We start from the raw sequence: 16,476 nt of genomic DNA, 5'->3' as shown, positions 1-16,476 counted from the left end.
GATATAGAAGTATTATGCACCGTGCCCATGCTATACCATTAATTCATTTCCCAAGCTCCTTGGACATTGCTCCAGCATGCAATATGGGTATTTTGGAAATAGATGTAAAAACATTATCTTCGCAATTATTATTAAGTTGTTTGTGATAGAATTTTATGTTCACCTGATATCTTACATCAAAATAGAATATAAAGATTCATTCTGCTCTGAGAAATATATTCAGTCTGATCGAGAGCATACAAAATATGCAATATTGTAGATCTATGACAGTTGTGAAACTGGTGACCTTTTCAGTTCTTTTAAGATTACATATGTGAAAGTTTCTGATGGAGCAAAATGTTCAGCTTTTCTCCTCTTCAATAATAAGCTTGATAGACGGTAATATACATCTAAATTTTTTTATTTTAGGACATTGAAAATGACTACTGATACCATTAGCAAATTTGAATATATAATTAGTTTCATTCTGTTAGATGAGAGCCCAAGACTTGTGTGCTAGAAGGAAAGAATGAGATTAAGTGTTGACGAGTGTTACTAGTATCCTGGTTGAGGAGGAAATTCGAACTTCAAAGGATGTTCTCCTGAAACATATTGCCCGTTCACAACTCACTAGTATTGTGCCTGTGAATCATATGAATTAGTATCCTTATAGTAATGACAGAAACTGCAACTCTGTCATAAGAAATCTTAGGCTACAAGTTTTTATGGTTATTCTATCTGGAAAAGGTATTGTTGGGGTAACATGTGGAGTTGTACAAACAATGGAAGCAAGCGAAGAGTGAGCAAAGTTTAGTTGGATGCCTAACATTCAAGGAAGGCCAACAAGCGAAGCCCAACAAGCGAAGCCCAAACACCCCACCCAGCTGCCCGGGCTTGAAAGCTTGTGCTCGGGCGTGTCAGGGAGCCCGGGCGGGCTTCTGCTGTTCTGGTGATACTCGATCCTCGCAGCATGAACTCCAATTGAGTTCTTTTCTCCAAGTCTCTCTCATGGAGGGGTTACAAATTTTTGAAGGGTATAGTATTAGAGTAGAGGGCTACTCTATAGGCCTATTCTATAGGAATTCAGAAGGGAACAGACAACCCAGTTTAAGGGTATATATACCATACTTTAACCGAATACAGTGATGGAAACATTTGATATGGTAAAATATATTCTTCTTTACTGTGAGTAACTTAGGTCTCTTTGAATCTCTTCTTTCCTGTTTTAATTGGCAATTTGTAAACATATTTGTCAAAAGTGATACCACATTTCAAATTAAATGTCACTTAGGATATGTGCAAGGTTCAAATATCAAAGTAATTTCTTCCTCATAAACCTTATCTTTATTGTCAGACAACTCAAACATCATGATGTTAATATTGGACTTTTATATTTAATGACAATGCTGGTATTCTTCCCTTGAAGGTGAATGTGGAAGTAAACTACCTGATGTCTTGTATGATATATTAGAGGGAGGGGCAACTGTATTAGGTTCATCATGAAAATCCGTAATTTGTTTACTTGCACATCGTTGTTATGGAAAATAATATACGGACCTGCCTTCCACTGATAATTGTAGAACTCTGCGGGAAATAAAATTCTTGTTCCAAATTTCTAGATGATTAATTCTCCAGTTGACCATTCCTAGCAAAACTTGGCAGGATAAAGCAACCATTTGAGGGAAAAGTGACTAGTGACTATACATTCAGCCTACGCCCTACAGGGGTCTTTGTGATTAAGTAATCGTAAAGATTAGTAAGACACAAAATCAAGTTTGACCATTGATATCTCAATTAGTATACTTCCTTGGTACCTCTATCCTAAAGATATTGCTCCAAAATCCTAATTTGGTCAGTTCTATTTTATTATCCTTGTTAGCTAAATAAAGCATATCTATCTCGCTATTCTAGATTACTAACATACATTTGATTACTACCCACTCTTTAGTTTCACTCCTCAGTATGTATTTGTTAAAAGTGGACATGGATAATGTTTCTGGGACCAAGGGACTGAAGGAGTTCAAACTTATAATCCAAAAAGATTCTTGTCACATTCATCACAAGATTCACAATTAATACTTTCATAGAAAATCTTTTAATATGTTTACTTATAAGTATATGTGACAACCAAAGTCAAGTTTGGCCTATTTTTTGGGACATAGGGATTACACTGTTCAACAATTAGAAGATATCTAGATAGCTCAGGAAATAAGTAATGCCAAGAGCATACCAAAACTTGCATTCTTTTTGTCAATTTGTGCACCAGTGCACTGCCGTGGTTTTTAGGAAGCCCCTCATTGGCTTGATTAATCTGCATTATTTTGAATTCAGAACTTGTTATTCTCTAATTATTTTACTGAATGTTTACGCCAATAAGAAGGCTAGAAGGACCCTTGTCAAATTTCAGATTTTATTTTCTTGCCATTGTAGTTTTATTTACTAGAATTAGTGCTCTATACACTTGACTACTTGAGAAGAAATATAAGCACTTGGTTTTGCTGAGTGCAGGCAATAGCATATCCTCCTGTTGTTGAAGGGAAGAGCTGCATCATAGCTGATCAAAGTGGATCAGGGAAAACATTGGCATACCTGGCACCAGTTGTGCAACGTCTAAGACAAGAGGAGACTGAAGGACTTAGTAAGTCGTCATCAAAAAGTCCCCGAGCTGTAATATTGGTCCCAACTGCTGAGCTGGCTTCCCAGGTGAGCTGATAATGTGCCACCTTTTTTGCTTGTACATCTTCTGATGTTTAATATGCTTCTATTTTGATTTGGAAAAATAAGAAATGCTTCTATTCCGTATTATTCTCTGTGGCTGTTATTGCTCATTCATAACAATGTTTATAAAAGGCTATTTTTATTCTTAGTATTGTTTGACCTATCCTAAGCTCAGAAGATATTGTACTTAAAGGAAGAACGTTTTTTTTTGTTTTCTACATTGAATTTTCATATATTTAAAATAATTTTTCAATTTTTTTTTTGGAAGATTATCTACAGGTTTTCGCTGAACAAGGTGAGTTCTAATAAAAATTTATATTTCTCTTAAGAATATTTTTCAAAAGATTTGTTGAAGGAGAGACTGACATGTGTCATTGTCATATTTGATTATTGTTTAAGTAGTTAGTAAACGATTATGCTTCACAACACGCCAGATCCCTTGTCAGCCATATCCTTGTTTTACCTAGAATATACTCAAAAAACAATTTAATTATTTAGTTTAATAGTTTAATTCAATGTTTATTTTTACAAAATGTTGTGCATTATTTTCTTAATGAAGTTATGCATAAAAAAGAGTATTAAGCAATGATAACACCATACCATAAAAAACATATTATCCGTATATAGAAAAAGAATTCAGAATCAATGATTTTGTCAGTTGTCTAATTTTGCTGTCCAAGTTTCCATAAAGAATGAGCTATACATATCACGAATGACCTTCATTTTGTATAATTTCCCACTCTAATCTCAGGATTTGAAGTAGTATGAATATCAAGAAGCTCGAATGAAGGTAAAAAATTAAAAATTAATCCTCTTAATGCTTGACAAAGGAAATCGTCTGTTAAATCATTCTAATGTAGAAACAAATAATTCGTATTTGTGTCTCAGGCTCTCAGCAATAAATTGATATTTCTGTATAATATAATTTCCCCTCTAATCTCAGGATTTGAAGTAGTATGAATATCAAGAAGCTCGAATGAAGGAAAAAAAATTAAAATTAATCCTCTTAATGCTTGACAAAGGAAATTGTCTGTTAAATCATTCTAATGTAGGAACAAGTAATTTGTATTTGTGTCTCAGCAATAAATTGATATTTCTGTAAATTACCTTCATCTCTAGTCTCTACTTTAGAACTCTACTCCAAATTCCAAAACATCTTGCAATACTACTTCGGTGAGATAGTGCCTATGATGAAAGTTCTCTCAATCATTTTGTGGAGTCACATGTTGAAATTGTAATTTATGATACCTTATCTTGAGATATGATACTAGATAACCTTTTTGACTTGGATACCCTTTGTTGGCCAAGTAGTGCTTGCCTAATTACTATATAATAAGTAAACCAATGTCATTTCCGTTCTCATGATCTAATTATTTTAAATTCCTACAATTCATAATTATTGCTAAAAATTTAAAAGAATATATAAATTGGAACCACACCTTCAAGCTGTCTAGGGAGTAGGGAGCTTAAGTTATGGCCTTATGGGGTTTCAATTTGTCTAAATGCAGGTTTTGCGAAATTGTCGATCCATTTCAAAGCATGGTGTTCCCTTCCGCTCTATGGTTGCAACAGGAGGGTTTCGACAGAGAACTCAGTTGCAGAGCCTTGAACAGGAATTGGACGTGCTAATTGTCACTCCTGGCCGTTTCATGTACCTGATTAAAGAAGGGTTCTTGCAGTTAACAAATCTTAGATGGTATATCAATAAACTCCTCCCCGCCCCCTCTATAATGAACGTGATTGTGTGACAGGCTGACAGCTTAGACATCATTCAAATATCTTTTATGCCTGAAGATCACACCTTTCCCATTATCTTGTATTCCATATGGTAGTTGAGGAATCACTCTTGATTTATTGTGAAGAGATTGGTTGTAGTTGCATCTTGCTAATGAAGAGTGTAGTGCTTTCAAATAAACAGCAGTCTTTTGCGTATTTTCTAGTTTGTTGTCGATAGTGAGGACATTTCTGTCCTCTAGCCATGTTCCACTTTCTTTATAATATTTATGAAATAAAAAAGTTAGATATCAAATTCCCTGTTTCGTAATTTTAACTGGTTCTGTAAATTACAGATACGATTATAGTACCTGGAAAAATGACATGATTACCTGAACTAATTACACAAAGCAGATAACATGACTTCGACACAAACCAAATTCACCCGACCTGAGTCAATTGACGTGAGAAGTAATTGATAAAATATGTAAATATTCTCCAGATATCTTGTAGATGTGATTCTAGTCTTCTGTGATATTTTTTCCTATGTAGTGGAGTATATGTGTACATCAATATGCTAATCCCTAGACTAACACTAGCTTGCACAAAAATCTCCATTTCTGCATATCATTATGTTTAAGGTTAGCTTTGACATTCCAAATCTGCATTAGTAACTATTGACTGCATTTAGAAGAAGAGCGAATCAAAAGGAAATTGGTCTTCAAATATAGACTGTTTGGCAAGAAATCATCAAAATGCTTGCATAAAGAAAGGTAATTTTGTGACAAAAGTTTACCTTTGTTAGGATTTGTCTTAAACTGGAATTTCTTACTATACCTCAAGGTTTTTATTTTATTTTAAGTGTTATCTATTAACATTGCCATGTGTACCTGTGTTGTCAATTTCAGTGCAAAATAAGCCTAAATGATTTCTGAACCTAGCAGCTGATTCTTGATGTTCTATATTTTTATGGTCTTGTAAGTTGGAATTCACAATTGAGTCCATCCCTCACTTGAGACATTTTAATTTGATGCTTTTATTTTTTGGGTTTACAGGGAAGAAGAATATTATCATTAATTGAGCACCGTAGAGCGTCTACAAAATATTACATGTGCAGAACATAGATCCAGAATAGTAAAATCTTTTTGCAATCAAACAATAAACTAACATCATACTCAGGCATAGCTCCAAATCTAAAGCTTCAATTTTGCATCTTGCTCTAAGTAATAAACCTAACTTGTTTAAATGCAAATCATCTTCCCAAATAACAATACCCTAATATCAAAAAAGTAGACAGGAGGAAAAACCCACAGAAGAGGAAAAACACTCCTACATGTGGATAGTATATTGTGATAGACAACATAATTAAGGGCCTATACTTTATCATTTTAGTTTTCAATTTCAGTTTTTTGATAAGAACAGATATATGGAAACTACACAAGTAGTTTCTAGTTATTTGTTGTCAGTTTTCAGGATAAATATGATTATGCCTAATCTACGTTCATTATATAACTTGTAATATATGGATTTTAAAATATTAAAACTAAAAACTGAGGATTTGTGCTGAATCCGAGTGAGCCTAAAGAAATTTAGTTTTAAATTTAATCAAACAGGCTTACCACCAACAAAATTCTTGCTGGCAGCCCCAAAAATCCTAGTACACTTGTGAGAGAAACCAAAGGAGATATGGTAAGAGGCTACGATATTCTGGGGTAATTGGTTTACTGAGGATTTTTTTTTTTTGTATTGGGTGTAATTATGGACTGATTGACCAGATGCTTGAATGTGGCCGTATCAAGGGCTTGCCTGACTTCATTTTTAGTTTCTTTTTAGGTCTTGTAAGCTTACTCTGGTTATAGCTAAGGAGTGTACTTTCATCTTACTTTTAAATTTGTGTCACAGTGCTGTGTTGGATGAAGTTGATATACTCTTCAGTGATGAGGATTTTGAACAAGCTTTGCAGAGTTTAATTAACACAGCCCCAGTTACTACGCAATACCTCTTTGTCACTGCCACATTACCTGTGGACATTTACAACAAACTTGTTGAGACCTTCCCGGATAGTGAAGTAGTCATGGGGCCTGGAATGCACCGGACCAGTTCTGGCCTTGAAGAGGTGGGTACTGCACTACATTCATTCTGAAAGAATCTCCTTCCGGGGCTATATGTCAATTCTCATTTCCTTAAATTACGCCAGAGGAATTTTTCTTAGTCTAGTCTGCTAGATTGCAGCTTCAACTTTCAAGACTCAAATGAGGAGTTTGTTTTTCTTTTCTTTTTTCTAAACAAAATCTGTTTAAAAAGAGGCACAAATCCTCAAATTCACAGTTTGACCACTGGAACATCTCTTGATTTTTAAATGTGGAGATTTTATCTTTTCTATAACATGATTTTTTTTGCATATATCGGGACAAAATCCTATGACATGTGTCCTGGGTCAGGCCTGTAGCCGTTTCCCGTTTGTAGAGATGAAACCTATATATGACCATAAAATATCCAACACGAATGACAATGTAGTGTATCTAATCAGTTATTGTTTCGGAGCAGGTTCTTGTAGATTGTAGTGGGAAGGAAGAGTCCGAAAAGACCCCAGAAACAGCATTTGCCAATAAGAAGTCTGCTCTTTTGAGGCTTGCAGAGCAGAGTCCTGTTTCTAGGACTATTGTCTTCTGCAACAGGGTGATTTGGATTGCTTTCTCATTATGTGTGTCATGCATATTTTTGGTCTCTTATTTTTCGTTCTCTGATTTTTATTTTTATTTTATAGATTGAGACATGTCGAAAGGTTGAAAATGCCCTAAGACGTCTTGATAGAAAGGAAAATCAGATACGCATTCTGCCGTTTCATGCCGCTTTGGAACAAGAAACAAGGCTCACGAATATGAAGGAGTTCCTCAATCCTGCTACAGAAAACCGTTCTTTGTTTCTGATCTGCACTGACAGGTATGTCACAGATACTTGTGAACAAAAACAAGTATTGGCTCCTACTTAGGTTTTTGTTTATGTAGATTGGACCTGCCTACAGCTTCAAAATTTGGAAGAGTTTCTGTAAGAGTTTGGAGTTTGTACATGACTATTTAGGCAAAAAATTTCTACTGTAATTTGCAGACCTTCTGTTTCTTGCATCGGCACTTAGAGACAAAATGAAAAGTTTATCATTTAACTTCATCCCTTGTCAGATTTGGTTTTGCTTGGTAATTTTGTTTGCTAATATTTCAGACCTCTTGTGTTTGGACATTGTTATAGGGCATCTCGGGGAATTGACTTTCCCAGCGTGGATCATGTGGTACTGTTTGACTTCCCTCGTGATCCGAGTGAATATGTACGTCGTGTTGGAAGAACAGCAAGAGGTGCTGGAGGTATAGGCAAGGCTTTTGTGCTTGTTGTTGGTAAGCAAGTTTCTCTGGCAAGGAGGATCATTGATAGAAACCAAAAGGGCCATCCATTACATGAAGTGCCATCTGCTTATGAATTGGTACGGTGATAACTGAAGGGAAGAGACAGGTCTGCGGCCGTGTGTACAGATGTAGGGGGTCTTGGTTGGGTGACTCATGTATCTTCTATCTGGACTCCTAAAATTTTGAGTTGTAAAATAATTGTAGCTACTATTATGTATGGCTAATCAATCGAGTTTGTTGTGGTTTTTGACTTAACGTTATAGTGGAGTAGTGAAAACAAAAATAGTCAATCGTAGAAGTAGGGGTGGGTTGGGGGGGGGGGTTTGGTGGTTTCAAAGAAGCGTGCATGGGGTACAGATGGCTAACAGTGTGGGGTCAATTTAGTCCATCCAGCCTAGCCAACTCATCTCGTGGGCCGTGTGGGTCGAGCCTGCAAAAGCGCGATCTAGCTTGACTCGAATCGTGAAATTAGTGGATGGATTGTGGGTTAAATTTTTGAATCCAACCCACTAAAGCCCGCTATTAAAATTGTTCAACTCGGTCTACGAAATCTGTCCAACTTGACCCATGAATTAGTCTAGCTCAAGTAACTATTCAACCAAATTATGTGTATTTTAATCAAATTGTATATATTTTAATTCAATCAAATTCAAAAAATATGAAATTATTTATTATTATTAATAATTATATATATTTTAATTAATTTTAAATATTTTATGTAACAATAATGAATAATTTCAATGATTCAATAAAAAAAGATAAAAATTTTTTTCATGCCGGACCGTTAGCCCGTTGGGCCCATGAACCACCAAAATCGCTCTCCGAACCATGAAAATCGGTAGCAAACCGGTGTAGGTCAAGATTTTTTATCTCGTATACCAGCCCGTCTAAATTGTGAATTTCACGATCCGGTTTTGGACCGTGAAATCTTAGCCCGACCTACTAGGGATCACGGCCTATCCTGCACAACCCGCATCAGTGGCCATCATTAACAGTGGGGATACTTCACCCTGTTTTGCAACCATCGTCAACTTGCATGAATTATGTGAATTAATTAAACTAGATTTTTAACTTGTGCAAACTGGTAGAGTAAATTTAGTAATTGTAAAATAGAGCATAAATGACCAGCAAGATCATTTACAATCAATAGTACATATTTGATATTTATACGGCATAACGTATCATAAGATTGCACCAATTAACATTTTTACTAGTATTTGGGCCCGGGCGATGCATCGAGGTTTCTTTGTACTACAATTTAATAGTAGTTAAATAAGTCATCTCATACTCATTTAAAAAATTCATCTCGTTCATTATATGGATTTCAAAAGTTTTTCATTCATATATCATCATTAATTTTGATTGAAAAAGCATTAATGATATGGTGGAGTAATGGTTGGATATCTTCTTTCATACTTGAGGTTGTGGGTTCAAATCTTCACAATTGAGGTGATATAGCGCCATGTTACAAATAATTTTGAAAAAAAGAGAGAAGAATATATTAATATATGTTTATTACTAATGAGAGAGGAGCATTATGACATAATACCTTTCATGACTAATTTGATAAAACAATAACTCATTACTTGCAAATCCTCCGTCATAGTGATAATGTGGAAAAAAAAAATGCTTAGTAGCACATAATTTTAGCCTTTTAGGTGCTATCGAAAGCTCCTAACAATTTGCACTTTTCTTATAACAATAGAGAAAAAAGAAAGCTAATTCCCTCAAAAAAAGAAAAAAGAAAAAAGAAAGCTAAAAAAATTGCCTATTTTGCATTAATTTAGAAGTAGTTAACATAGTATTGTCCATATATAATTTGTAGTGAAAAAACTGCAAAGTGAATTTTTTATAAAAATAAGTTAAAACCTAAAACCCTAAAAGAAGGTTAAATTGGCTAATTGAGTTCCTCCATGCTGGTGTACCATGTGCATGGTACATCCAATGTTTTTTTTTTTCTTATTTGTACTCTCATTTTTCAATACATGTTGCTCATTTGAATGATCTCAAATGAGCCATAAGCGAAAAAGTAGCCTTGCATGTACCATGCTCACGCCAAAGATTTTATCATACTCCCGGTTGTTAGGTGAGCATGGTACACCCCTAGGCTATTTTTTTAACTCATTATGCATTTGAAATCATATAAATGAACACAATGTACTAAAAAATGAGAGTTTTAAATGAGTAAAAATTAGTCTTGGGTGTAGCATGCACATGGTACACCCTGATGTACAATGTATGAACTCCGATCCTTTACAACTTTTATCATACACCCGAGTATACTATGAGCATGAAAACTCAAGGTTGTTTTATTGCTCATTTGAAAATCTATAACTGAGGAAACAATTGCAGAATGGTAAAAGGTTTAAATAAGCAAAAAATAACCTTGGGAGTAGGGTGAATACACACCTGGTGACTCGAATAACTTGTGAATAAGACTAGTGTTGGTTTATCATCTAATTGTGCTTGTCGATGCACATTGGTTCTTGGTTGTAGACAAGAAAAGAAAGGAGGTGATCCTCCATCATGCGTATACTATTGTCCAAGGAAAAAAAAAAGTCACTTAAGTATTGGCTGGTCATATTGCAGTACTAAGTTTAGTAATGATGTCTCTAATAATGTTTTGCTTTGTAATAATTGTTGTGTTTCGAGGTTTGTAACCCACAAAAGGCCTTAAGTCATGAGTAGTGGGTTTTTTGTTGATTGGATGTGTTTACTGCCAAAAAAAACTTGTTATATTATTACGAAAAATTATTCCAAGCTATCGAATGTCTCTGTTTTATGGGGAAGCATTTTACTTACCTTAAATGATAAGTTGCAAACATAGTTTAGGTGCTAAGATGATTAGTAGTGTTTGAGGAGTAATTAAAATAAAATTTTAGATGGTTAAAATGACTTAAATGATAAATTCATTTTTTTTTACCTTTTTAAAATAGATGACTCAAATTTTGGAAAATCTTTTTAAAATCTTGATAATAACTAATTTTGCCAAAATAAATTCATCAATTTAAGCAACTAATTTTAGCAAATAGTCAAGCTAGTCATATACCTAATCAGTTCAAACACCTTATCAGTTTTAGGTTTATTTTATCAATTTTAGTTAACTTATCGATTTCGGTTTATTTTCAACTAGTATGGAAAAAAAAGACTTGGACAATCTAGCATTTCAAGTAGAGATGGCCAACAGTGCGGGCCAATCAAACCCATCCAGCCCAACCCACCTCATGGGCCATATGGTCCGGGCCCGCGAAAATCCCGGTCCAGCCCAGCTTGAACCGTGAAATTGGTGGATGGGTCGTGTGCCAGATTTCTTGAGCCCAACCCACTGAAGTTTGCTACTAAAACCGCCCAGCCCATACCACGAAATCGGTCCAGCCTGGCCCATGATCCGGACCAGCCCAGTCCAAGTAAATATTGAACCAAATTGTGTATATTATAATCAAATTGGATATATTTTGATCAAATTGTATTTATTTTGATTCATTTTCAAGATTTTATGTAACAATAATGAATAATTTCAATGCTTAAATAATTTTGAAAAAAAATTCTCATGCCGGCCCGCCAGCCCGGTCCAGCCCATTAGACCCACGAATCGCTTTTCGAACCGTGAAAATCGGTGACAGACCGGTGTGGGCCAAGATTTTTCATCCCGCGGACCAGCCCACCTAACCCATAAATTTCACGATCCGGTCCTGGACCGTGAAATCTCAGTCCAACCCGCATCGGCCCACAGTCTGGCCCGCCCAGCCCACGACGGCCCACGGTCTAGCCCGCCCAGCCGCACCAGTGGCCATCACTAATTTCAAGGCGCAGGCTCGGGAAAAAAAAGAAAAAAAAAAAGAAAAGAAGTAGGATAAGGTGCACAACATTAAAAAGGCGGGGGAATGACAAAAAGGATAAACTGAAAAGTTAAGAAGATAGAAGGCAAAAGAGTGGAGAAGCTCAGAGAAAATTTCAGGCATGGCTGCCTCAACGTCATTATTGTCATTCTCCCATAGCAGTCTAGCTGCTTCTTCTTCTTATGCTGCGCAGCAAATTTCTGTGCCACCCAAATTCGTGACTTTGCGCCCACAAAACCTCCCACTTATCCAAGCTAAGGCTCATACTCGCCGTGAAGACCGCACTGCCCGCCATGTTCGCGTTAGGAAGAAGGTCTATATTTCCTCCTTTTCTTTTAAATTACTTGTTTATATTGTTTTTGACTATATTTGATATCTGGGTTTTTTTTTGGTGGCTTTGTGGGTTTTGAATTGTAACATTTTCCCTTTAATCTTTGTTGAAGAATTCGTTTGTTTTGGAAAATTTTCTCTCTTTTTTTGATGATAGGAAGATTTTGTATTTGTGTATGGTGAGAGTGGTTGGAAAATGAAGCAAATTGTGAAGATTTTGGTGATTAAATGTTGAATTTTTGGTCTTGATTGCTATGTCCCAGAAAAGTAGAAGAAAGTCTAGATTATTGTGAAAAAATGTGGTACTTGTGAAATTACTACATGGTGATATTGATTGCAAAGGGAAGAAAATATAATTATAAATTGGAAGTTGATTTTTTACTGAAGTTTATGATTATGTCCCAAATCTGTCTGATGATTATGTCCCAAAAAATAGAAGGTATTGGAATGTGGAATGTTATGATGAATGTGGGAGTTACAGATGATGTAAGGGAATTCTTTTTGAATGGTGATTTAGTTATTTAATTATGCAATCATTTTAGAGCATTAACATTTTCAGTGTGAAATGATGTTGATCAGAAGACGGTCTTAAGCTGTGAAAGCACGAAACCCTTTCCATTCTTCAAATCCCAACTGTTTACATGCTAATAAAGCTCGATAATGGCTAGGTCTGGAGGTTTCCTCCGTTCCAAAACGTTTCCGTTCCAAAACCACATCTGTGTCTGTGCTTCATAGGTGTTGAGCCATTTCACCAGTATTTCACATTCCAAGATTTCATGTGGGTGAAAGGTGTGGCAGATAGCATATAACAACTAGCAACCATAGACTTAATTTTGGTTAGCTTGGAACTCTGTAGATTGCTTTCTCCATCTTGTTTCTCTCATTGTTGGTAGTCCATCGGTTCTCTTCAGGGGAAGTTTAAGAGTCTTGCTTTTCGTGTATGTGAAATTTTAGTGGCTGACATGGTGCGAGAGGGGATTTCAATCCACGAAGAGAGTGTTTGATTGGGTGGAAAACATTTTCCCCGAAAGGTGATTTTCCCATTTTTCTTTTTTTGGTTTTAGAGGGTTGAAAATAGTTTTCATTGGGGGAAAATAGGTTTTCTAAGGATGAAAAACATTTTCCCCAAAAGGTGATTTTCCCATTTTTCTTTCTTTTTTTTTTGGTTTTAGAGGGTTGAAAATAGTTTTCATTGGGGGAAAATAGGTTTTCTAAGGATGAAAAACATTTTCCTTCATAAAGGAAAGGGAACCACAGTTTCCTCCCTATTCTTCAATCTTCACCTTCCTTCCATCCATCCTCCCCCTTTCATTTCAATTCTTCCTTTTCTCTCAAACCTTTTATGCAAGGAGCCAAACAAACGAATATCGTGTTTCGTCTACTAGATTATGTGTTCTCATGAAAATCATTTTCCATTGAAAATGCTTTTCATCCAACCAAATCGAAGCTAACTAGAGGACTGATTAGACATTGGCTGCATACTAAATAAGCTCTTTCTAGGATCATCAGGAGTACTTCGTGAGAGTACTGTTAGAGGACTTGATGGGCAACTTCTAGTTCATAAGACTCATTATAGGTCATTATTTGCATATCGCAGACACTTGATGCAATGGTAGAAAGTGTCTCAGAATTAACACGTTATTATTCAAAGATTATCGGAAGACAAGTTAAGTGATGATATAGTTTCTTTACTTGGTTCTACAATTGGCTAACTCGACGAATCTGGGGCAAGGCAAGAATGATTCTAGCTATAGCCAAATGTCATATGTGCAAAACTTATCAATATCTACACTGTCAAGAACCCTATGATCTAGAAAGTCATTCGAGAGGTTATTTCTATATCAGTTTTTAATCATGCTTGATATTGGACCTTATATTTCCAGCTAATATTGGTGGATTTGATTTAACAATGAAGGTAAGAAACTATATGACCATTAAATGATGTTTTATGCTTAATGTACTTTTAGGGGTACCTCATTTTCTCTTCCTTTCCACTTTTATGTGCGTCTTCTTGAGTACTTGCTTTGTGTGACAGAAGTGCATATTATGCTTAATGCTGGATATTTGAAATGGCTGCTGCTGTGGTTGACTTGGGAAAGTGTCGAATTCTTTACGTGAGGGATACTAATATAGCATCCACTTTGATTAAATTGAACTGATCAAGTTAAGAACAGAATTTGTTGATGCACTAGCCTTTGTAATGGTAAGACTGGTTCAGTTGATGAGCTCGTAAAGGATGCAGCATGAACATGGGATAGACTTAGAGTAGTTTCTTTTGTCTTCTTAAGCAGATATTGTTCTCCCATAACTTGTTCAACCCCTCCCCCTACCCACAATGTCAATTCTTCTTTGGAATGAGAGTTGTAATTTGGGCAGAAGTTCTTCTGTATTTTAGTCAAACTTTATAGTCTTGGGAGTCGAGATCACATTTTTATTTGATCCTCAGGTAGAAGGGACACCCGAAAGGCCTAGACTCTGTGTTTTCCGCTCCAACAAGCATCTCTATGTGCAAGTGATTGATGATACTAAAATGCACACTCTTGCTTCAGCTTCTACAATGCAGAAACCTATCTCAGAGGAAGCAAGCTTTACATCAGGACCCACAGTTGTAAGTAAACTAAGATGACTACTAAAATGTCCTGGATCTCTGGTTGCTTTTTTTTTTTTGTCAGGATTCTATAATTGCTCATAGTCTTTGAAAACCTGGCTTGCTTGTCTAATTTGATAAAACATGATGAAACGGGATGAACTTGCTGAACTGGTTAATTATATTTTTTGAGATTGGTGACAGTCTTACACAAAATGCTTATTCTTTGCTTTTTTTTTTTGAGGACACTTTAACTGGTTCCATTGTTCTTGATTGCTATACTGAGTTTCTTCTATTAAATGACAGGAAGTGGCGCAGAAGGTAGGTGAAATGATTGCCAAAAGTTGTTTGGACAAAGGGATTACGAAGGTGGCCTTTGATCGAGGTGGTTACCCTTACCATGGACGTGTTCAAGCCCTTGCTGATGCAGCGCGAGAACATGGCCTCCAGTTCTGAAGTTAATTGTACCTAGATTCCCTTTTCTGTCAATTTTTTTTAATGCTCGGTTTAGTTCAGTTGCTAAGCAAAGAACTCGTAATTGTCATGAAGAAAATCAATTTTTTTTTTCTTTTAGACTAAGAATGGTGTTAAAAAAAATTATCATTTTGTTCAAAAATCAGAACTTGCAAGGGGAACCTCACGCTCCAAAATATCTGCTATGTGGCCCGTAGCGACCCTCTAATTATGCTTGGTTCTTGAGGGATTGTTAAGTTAAATCATTTTTTAATATGTTGCTAGCATCCGAATAGTAGTTTGTGATTTTATTTGGTAGTGTTGAGCAAAACTGGTGGATTTTACTAACCTATGACTATGTTACTCAAACTTGAGTACTTGTGCCACACACGGGTATTTGTCCGAGTGTGAGACTCGGTTTCTAATAAAGGATCTTTCTTTCCTTTTAACAAAATGAAATGTCTATCATCTACATAGGCTAATACCCATTTCATAGTATTGAGGGTTTGGTGTAGGTGCTTGAAATGAAAAGAAAAGTCCAACATAGATGGTGAAACTTGTATGTAGCTTAACATAGAAGGACAAACAAGTTTCATTAGCAGTCCAGTTCAGTTAATAAACTTTTCACTTTAGTTTAATTCAGTGTTTTTTCTTTCTAGTTTCTATTCAGTTGCAATTAAACCAGTTTTAACCAAGCAGTTAAACAAACCAACGATTAAATTCATAGCAGTTAAAATACGTTGCAGTTAATTTCAATTTCGTTTCAGTTTATTTCAATTATTGACGAAAATCACATAAGTTCGACTAATCGCATTGGTTCATGTAGAAGTTAGTCACATTCTTGTATTCGTTCGGAAAAATTGGAATTTCATGTCGGGTTTTGGCCAAATGCTTTTTCGGGTTCGTTTAAAATTAACGTGACAATGCAAATAAATATAATTCGGCACTTGCCTCGAAATAAGCCGATTGTACTTCCCAAAAACGTTTATGAAAGTTCAATATATGTGTACTTATTGATATACTCCCTGCGTTTCCTAAAGATCTTCCTTGTTATTGTTCCTATAGATACCAAGGAGGATCCATTGGTATGGGTGTGGGGTGGGTAAAGTAGGAGAGAGAAAGGGGTTAAAATAGATAAACAAATAAAAAGGGGTTAAAGTAGGAGAGAGAAAGGGAGTAAAATTGAATTAATAATGTAATGGTGGACCATATGATAGAGACATGAGAGGATAAGAAGGGAAATTTTTTTTCAAATAAGGAATAAAGTAAAAGAGGGAAGATCTTTTGGAAACGCACTTAAACGGAAAGAGGGAAGATATTTAGGAAACGGAGGGAGTATTCGACAATTTGAATAAGACAATTTTATATAAATCGTTATTCAAACTTTTAGTTGTATGCAAATCGCATAATGCTTGGTTAAAAATGACGTCTCATATCAATATAAATTCTTATAAACTTC

General features: G+C 35.6%; 2 protein-coding genes across 2 annotated transcripts; both read left to right on the top strand.

Moving 5' to 3' along the window:
- Positions 1 to 819: 819 nt before the first annotated feature.
- LOC104906980 (DEAD-box ATP-dependent RNA helicase 50) lies at positions 820 to 8,063 on the top strand. Its single transcript, XM_048641246.2, has 6 exons — positions 820 to 2,682; positions 4,206 to 4,393; positions 6,313 to 6,526; positions 6,958 to 7,089; positions 7,178 to 7,353; positions 7,657 to 8,063. Exons 2-6 carry the CDS (start codon positions 4,257 to 4,259, stop codon positions 7,892 to 7,894), a joined length of 897 nt encoding a protein of 298 aa, XP_048497203.1. The 5' UTR covers positions 820 to 2,682; positions 4,206 to 4,256; the 3' UTR covers positions 7,895 to 8,063.
- Positions 8,064 to 11,689: 3,626 nt separating this feature from the next.
- LOC104906981 (50S ribosomal protein L18, chloroplastic) lies at positions 11,690 to 15,293 on the top strand. The gene is made up of 3 exons (XM_010695829.4): positions 11,690 to 11,960; positions 14,424 to 14,585; positions 14,871 to 15,293. The coding sequence occupies exons 1-3, from the start codon at positions 11,769 to 11,771 to the stop codon at positions 15,018 to 15,020; spliced, it is 504 nt and encodes a 167-aa protein (XP_010694131.1). The 5' UTR covers positions 11,690 to 11,768; the 3' UTR covers positions 15,021 to 15,293.
- Positions 15,294 to 16,476: the final 1,183 nt, after the last annotated feature.

The sequence above is a fragment of the Beta vulgaris genome, chromosome 3 (assembly GCF_026745355.1).
Source record: "Beta vulgaris subsp. vulgaris cultivar EL10 chromosome 3, EL10.2, whole genome shotgun sequence".
Lineage (NCBI taxonomy): Eukaryota > Viridiplantae > Streptophyta > Magnoliopsida > Caryophyllales > Amaranthaceae > Beta > Beta vulgaris.
This window is presented reverse-complemented; position numbering and strand designations above follow the sequence as displayed.